Source organism: Pocillopora verrucosa, chromosome 4, assembly GCF_036669915.1.
Source record: "Pocillopora verrucosa isolate sample1 chromosome 4, ASM3666991v2, whole genome shotgun sequence".
Lineage (NCBI taxonomy): Eukaryota > Metazoa > Cnidaria > Anthozoa > Scleractinia > Pocilloporidae > Pocillopora > Pocillopora verrucosa.
The window spans coordinates 10881349-10888803 of record NC_089315.1 but is presented as its reverse complement, the minus strand read 5'-3'; the positions used below and the strand labels follow the sequence as shown (position 1 = coordinate 10888803).

Sequence of the window (7455 nt, the reverse complement as noted above, 5' to 3'; positions counted from 1 at the left end):
TGTATTCAAACTTTTTGCGTTCACAAGCGAAACGTTCTGAGGTTTCTACGGCATGGAACCTACCTTGTAGTAGTGAGGGGAGGGTCGCACTTTTGTCAGTCACTTAAAGGTAAGGCCTCAGGTGGCTTTTGAATTAAACGTAAGGGAGGGCCGACACTTTTTCCGAAAAAAATACCAAAATTCTCCACCCTCCCTTCTTCCCCCCCCCCCCCCCCCAAGAAAAAACGCACCTTCCCTTATACACTAAAATTTATTTGGTGTGTCATAATATTAACTAAAAATGATTAATCTAGAAGAGCTTGAGCAGTTTTGAACCAACAACGTTTGCAACTTACAACTTGTCTAAAGTTAACCGCACAATGAGTCTTCCAGCCGACAGTGAGAATTATGTGTTTAAGTGACCTGCTGGGATGTGTGACAAGAGGAAAACGTGGTATTTGTGACCGCTGTTAACTAAGAGTAAGCAATGTGTTCACCCACTTAAATATATTGCTTCCTTCTGATTTTTTCTTTTTTCTATTATTATTTATTATTTTTGTCACACTGTTTAATCGATTCTAGATTTGTCCACTGCGAATCGACGTTTGGAAAATAGTCTTCTACTTTTTAGAATATCCGAAGTTCTGTCTTGTAAATTTAATTAAGAATAGCTAAGGTTTAAAGGCTCTGCAGATGCCATTAATCATAATTCAAATGTCTGTAGTGTCAATCATGACCTTAAGGAACATGGTATCATCTCGCACGTAAGCGTGGTTGTTTAACTCCGATAGATGGCAAAAAGTTGGACAACCACTGGCGATGTTCATTTCTCTCCTTGGTCGTTGGAAGGAATCGCTGCTTGGGTCTGGTCTGAAGGCGTCGATAACATGTTCAACGTTATCCTGATCCAACAACATGAAAGTGACCTTCTGTCTGAAAGGCCAGCGGAGAAGTGCATCATACGGACCGCGCATAACCACAAAGAACAACGAGATGTATGTTCCTTTGCCCATACCATCCCCGTTTAGATAAAGGCGCACACACATCTTGTATCCATAGCTACTAGAGTAAAAAGGTGGACTGTAGAGAGACACTTGTCTGCCGCTGAGTGCATCTTGCCTTTTTCTAGCGAAGTCGGAGATTTTCCAAAGCAAGATGCCATTGTGACTAAAGACCTCCTTCTGTTTGACTTGTTCCTCCAAATCAGCCAGAAGCACATTATGCAGGCCCAGGGTGTGCTCTATGGATTCGAGACGTCGCTGTATCTTTGAAACCACTTCTTTGAAATTCTCATTTTCTCTCTTCAACCCGTTGATCTGTCGCCCAAGATCTTCGTCATTTTTGTTTCCTTCAATCATAAACACCTCCAGGTCAGCAATTTTGGCTGCTTGGTCGCTCACTTTTGTGGAAAGTTCGAGCTGCTCATTATAATCGCTTGAGTCACCAAGCAGTCTGAATTGATCCACAGCTTTCTCCAGGTTTTTGATGCGAGATTCTTGTTGGTCACCTCTTGATTTAAGTGCATCAGTCTCTACTAATGCTGCCCCTATCTGCTTAATCGAGTGGTCCAGTTGTTTTTCAATGGGAACAATTAAGTCATTGATGTTGCTTGAAGATGCAGAATTCAAAGTTCTGCTAACAAGAGATGACAGTTTTGCAAAGTGCTGCAGCAAATAAGTCATGTGTTCTGGTGTGTATTCTTTGAGGTGATCCTTTCTTTCATTAAAACGCATAGGCTGAATGAAAAACAAACAAACAAAAAGAGTGTATATATAAGCCTGACTTAATTCGTTGTGGCATGTTTTTCCTCCAAGATTTCTACGAAATGCAGTCAGAATATTTTCACCATAAAAAGCAAAAAATGTGTCGTTCAGTGTTACGTATTCGTGTACAAGTCATAATTCTCACTGACAGAACCCGGGGATGCATTGTTAACCCATCCAAAGGGAAAATAAAAACTCCTTGTCGCTCATGTCACTGAAACCGAGATAACTACGACTGTACTGCCATGCAGAATGTACCACTGGCCTCATTTGTGAGATTGCTGCTCCACCTTACAAGAGGCATTAGATTTGATTAATATAGAGGCAATGAGCAGGCTCTTTGTTACCTTTGTTTCCTTGCAGCCCATCGCTGCAAATGGACACATTGTTTTCATTTCTTGACAGTCCCCAACTACTGAGTCCAAGTGGACAGAGACCTGCACAACATGCGAAGCGACATAGCTAATTAAAATCACAAAGTGATTGAAAAATACAGATCAAAACTTGCCCGTGAGGACAAGATTTCTTGTTTAAGAGAGAAACAAGAACAAAATTAACCGCAGTGAATAATACATGTAAGAACGAAGGAAAATATGACGAGTAGATGAGAAATTAAAAGGAAACAAGCAAACAGCTTGACACATGGCACAAATGTTTGCAATCCTTAATTGCTCTCTATAACTATTTGGCTCAATATTGACTTGGAAAACCCTTTTACCCGTATATACCTGACAGCGAGGAATATCTTCCTTTCCACATTCAGGGCAACTCTGAGGATAACTTGGACAGTCAGTTTGATGATGGTCCTGGGAATAAAGATAAGAAAGCAATAATAAAGTTAAATCGTCTTTTCTTTAGATATGCGTGTGATTGTATTTAGGGAAACATCGCATTTGATTTGATCATTAACGAGGTGTGAATCCAGAGACAGACTGTAGGAGCTGTAGGCTACCTTTACGGGTTGACGTAATTATCATTACTCCACCTTGTTTTCATCATGTTATTCACAATAGAAATTAAACAATGTGCATTAGATTCAAATGTAACCAAATATAATCTGGCAAATGAATGTAGGGGGTAAGTTTCTAAAGAAACTGTGGTGCTTCGTTGGAGGGGGAGTATAACAAGATAATTAAGTATTATCAACTGAGTTGATAACATAAATTGGGTGTCAGCTTTGAAACTCTATACGGGGGGCCAATTTATGTTATCACCTCAGTTGATGTCATTAAATAATTCCCAAATATTACCTGGGTTTCTCTTATGAAACTTCTTAAAAAGTTGCGTTATTTTTCTAGGTCAAATTACTATCCAAACCTCAACTCCCAACATTATTGGAATAATATAATTTGCATGATATTTACCGTCATATCAATGACCAAGATGCGTTTTCCACAATAGGTGCACAGCTCCTCCCTGTAGCTGCAATCGTTTTTAAGATGACTAGCGAGGTCTGATCTTTGAACCATAGTTCCACAGTTGGAGTGTAAGCATGGAATTTCAACAAACCCACAAGTGTGGTCATGATCCTAGGAAAAAATAACGAATTGGTTTGTATCTAGATGTAAACGCAAGTCAGTCAATGCAAACATGTAGACTGTGCAATAAAAGTCTTTGGTCCTTTTATGCCTTTGACTGAACGTTGCGTAGACTAGACCTCTTTGTTAGCGGCTGATGTAAGGACAAGAGAGTGGCTCGTTCAAGGCTCTCATTCAAGAGAGATGAGCAAGAAAGCAGGCGAGCAAAACTTATCATGGGTAGCGGGAATAAGTGACAAATCTCTTCAAACTACCATTCCTCCCACCCCCTCCCCTTTCGCGCGTCCAGAATTTTCACTTTTACTCATAGATAGAATGCTTGAGTAAGCTAAAACGAAGAGATAGGCTTAAGCTGTTTGATTGATCACCATCATAAAATATTTCATTTTTTCATTTCTTTCCATCAACTGGTTTAATTCTTGGTTGAAAGTGTTTTGAGCAGAACCGGAACCGGAACCGGAACCGGAACCGGAACTGTAAAATCAAAGCATCACTAAGTTTAATAATACCTGACGGTGCTTTAGCTGGCCGATCCACAGGCAACCTTTCTCGAATCGGGGACAATGAAGCTCTAGTTGGAGGATCTCGCGCTCCACAAATTTATCAGGGAAGACCTGTATTACATTGACATAGATAATTGAATGGCTGTAGCATCCATACATCGGCAAGCACCTTTCATTAAACCTATTAATAAATCTGTTAATCATGTTAAATCTATCTGTCTTCCCACTTCTACTTCTTCCCACCCGCGAATCAGAGAGTTTTCAAAGGTCTGGTAAACAACGATGGTAGAGTAAATCCTTTGACATAAAGTAAATTGGCAAAGTGCAAGTACCCAGACCTAAATTTTCTGGCGGAAACCCTGCAATTAACTCGAATCACTATCCAAATGTAAGAGGTAAACACCAACACCCAACACACAACATTGCAACTTCCACTTTAATGGAACTTTTCGCAACATTTTGGGATATTTGGTATCGCATCGTTACCCAATATTGTGTACCAGTCTATGATAAACTAAAATTCCGGATTCATGTACGAACCCCTCTGATTAGGAACTTCCAATTCAAAGGTTAAATGAATAGAGTCTCCTTTATAAAACCACTCCGTACATAAACTATCGGGAGAGACATGCAAAAACAAAGAATATCTTGTTGGAAGTTAAGGACACATTCTAAGACTTGACTGCATGTATCAGGTACCAATCTTTCTTTGTGTTCCGCGCATGCTTGAGCTTGAAGCTAAAGTCACAGTGTTATTTTTTATTAATCAAATAATTGCCAGACAAACCCTCTTTCTACCAGTAAATGCCTTCAAAATACAAGCCTCGTTTCGAACACCTTTAGTGAGTATAAGTCCTGGGGCCGAGTTTCATGATTCTCGGAAATTTACGGTTGGTAGTCTTTACCCTTACAGACCGGTTTCTGATCTTTATCGTGACTTTAAACTGATAATTAACTCTTACCTCTTCTTCCCTTAGCAAGGTACCATCCTCAACACACTTCCTCTCCGAATTTTCCTTACTGCAATCAAGAAACGGTAACACAGTGTTTAACATAAGAAATGACCTTAAACCTCCCTTTATTCGGTGGTAAACGAGGGTATGGAGTCATTGTTTATTTATTTGTAGTTGAGTTATGAGTCACACTTTAACGCACTCAATTTATATTTTCTCAGTGAGATATTGTCAGTTTAGGTGCTTGGAGACTCCATTTTTCTAAGGTTACCCTGAACTCACTTACATGAAGCAAATTTCGACAGGCAATGAATATTAATTCAGATGAAGGTAGAAGTTTTAGTTTCAAACCACAGTTTTGGTTTCGAGCCAGCCCTTTCTTAAAGGGATTAGAAAATAATTCAGGCTTCAAAATATAGGTCTATGTCAGTGCTTCAGTAAATGAGCCACTTTCCAAATTTTAGCAACAGACACTAACCAAAGCGTGTTTCTCAAACAGCCGTGTTTCACTAATCGTTGTTGTCATTAAGTTTATTATTTAGGTCTTTTTACTGAGGCGTTTAAGCTTGAACATACATTATGTACACCAGACTATCTCTGAACGTTCTCCATCCCTTCTTTAAAGGAAGGCTTTTTTTTTATAATCATCTTTATAATACATTAATAACCCGTGTATAGATTATTATCAATATCCTAACCGCTCTGCATAACTCTTAATACCACAAGGCGAAATTACAAAGCAATATTTCTAACAGCATTTCCTTCGGATCGCATTTACATCAGCCAGTCTTAATATATCATGTTTACCGGTGACCGTTTGGTTCGAATAAGAAGTGAAAAGAAAGAAGCATATCTATGTAACTTAGACAATTAAAGCAAAATTATATGCAAGTATATGCATGTAAAATACCTCAGGACTGAGTCTATGCATCGTCTACAGTAGCGATGTCCGCAAGACGTCTGCTTCGGTTCTTGTAACAGATCATTGCACTTGGTACACAAATGTTTTGGATCAGTCTTGTCTCGGTCAGTTTCGGCGAGTCTATAACCCATTACTGTTCCTCGTTAACTGAAACAGAATCCGCAAATCTTCAAATAATTGTTATATAACTCGTTAAAATTTCCTTGCATTCGCAGCTTATACGAATTTATTTTCACTATCGATATTATAATCAGTACCAGTCTTTCGAATCTTTCAAATAGTTTGCTCCGTCGCAATCCTGAAAGTTGTTGTTTACATAATCGTTTAACATTGGTTGTAAGAGAAAAGAAAACTAATCAAACAGTGGAGGAGGGGACGGCATTTTAAGCGAAGTCGCTGCGAAGAACCTTTTGATGCGTTTTGCAATAGAAAACAGGTCGCTGCGAGTTACATCAAAATTCATTAGTTTTGATAACAATGTACTACGTTGCTCGAGAAGAACTGTCACTTACACTACCGCTTATAAAGACAATGTTTAGAACGTCCGCAGTTGTAAAGACGAACTATATTGCGACCTACTTGATGCAGCCTCATAGAATTGAAAAATATCGACAGCTAAATCTGGATGCCCATGAAACCTAACACAGGAAGTAAATAATGTAACTGAAATAGAAAAATAATGAATTGCATATGTTTAGGGAATTTTCCCTGAAACAACACTTTAATTTAAGAAGAGATTTTTGTTCTTTTTCGCTTTCGGTCTGTACCGTCGTCCATAATTCTGAATAGATTTTTATAAAATCTTTCACAAAACTGAGTAAGCGAAACACGACTTGTACCCGAAATAATTACAACTTGTTTTGGTCCATTTTGAGTACCAGCAGTTGGTTAAAAAGGCTTAAGTCAAGCGCATGAAACTTGTCATTATTAGCGTAACTAAACACTATGGTTGAGATCACTTTGCTTCCGAATGTCTTTCGGGGCTTACAATTAGTTCTACAGCTCCCTGCTAAGGAAGTTATGTGTGGCATTCGCACTTAAGTTAAAGTTTGCTTTTTCGGAAGAGTCAATATAGCCAGAGTTCAAACTACCATTAAAAAATAACTCAGTGCGAAACGAAGTATGCACCGCTTATGGGACATGAGCTAAAAACCTAGAAGGCTCAATCAAACATGCTTGTTTCACGCCTGACATTTTGGCTGAGTCTATAAGGTTGTTAAATGAGACAAGGGATTAATTCCCTTACCATCGAATTAAAGAGAACTTCATTGATTTACTTTCAAAAGGCTGCTTAAGGTAAAATATATAGAGGACACCAGAAATGTACTCCTTACAAATTCGTCGCGATCCATCGAGCATGGGAACGAATGTGAAAATTTTTTTAATTTAACTTGAAAATAGAATACTTGCATAAAAACGTACCTAATTGTTGCAACTTTTTCTTCCAATCAGGATCGAATTCGTTTGGTCTTCAGATCTGTTTGTAGCATACACTAACGGGTGAATGCTTCTGACTCATAGTAAGACACATTCTACCTATATTATTTAATGGAACAAGGGAGATTCCCTAGTTAATAGGCGATTTTTCAGATGGCTAATCATCTTTCTTATTTAGATCTAGCACTTCCTGTTTGCAGCTCAACCTTTGCTCCTAGTGCGAAAAAAAACAATTCCCGTTTATTAGACCCTGTTCTAGGTACTACACAAAACTTGCTTTTGAACTCTTCTTTTTGATCTGCACTTGTTGCTCTGAAATCTCTTGTGGCACAAAGGGCATGGATGCCTTTTCCCTGATGA

General features: G+C 38.7%; 1 protein-coding gene across 1 annotated transcript; it reads right to left on the bottom strand.

The window, feature by feature from the left end:
• Positions 1–267: 267 nt before the first annotated feature.
• LOC131784966 (TNF receptor-associated factor 2-like) lies at positions 268–7189 on the bottom strand. The gene is made up of 8 exons (XM_059101809.2): positions 7081–7189; positions 5647–5805; positions 4746–4803; positions 3790–3894; positions 3107–3271; positions 2471–2548; positions 2090–2179; positions 268–1715 (listed from the first exon to the last, which is right to left on the bottom strand). The coding sequence occupies exons 2-8, from the start codon at positions 5787–5789 to the stop codon at positions 690–692; spliced, it is 1665 nt and encodes a 554-aa protein (XP_058957792.2). The 5' UTR covers positions 5790–5805; positions 7081–7189; the 3' UTR covers positions 268–689.
• Between the last annotated feature and the right edge of the window lie 266 nt (positions 7190–7455).

Bases quoted from the DNA above. Each gene is read 5' to 3' on its own strand.
- LOC131784966 (XM_059101809.2), bottom strand. From the start codon at position 5,789: ATGGGTTATAGACTCGCCGAAACTGACCGAGACAAGACTGATCCAAAA. The intron at 4,804-5,646 runs GTATTTTACATG...TCTTGATTGCAG, and splicing joins TGCATAGACTCAGTCCTGAG to TAAGGAAAATTCGGAGAGGA. The intron at 2,549-3,106 runs GTAAATATCATG...CTTTATTCCCAG, and splicing joins TCTTGGTCATTGATATGACG to GACCATCATCAAACTGACTG.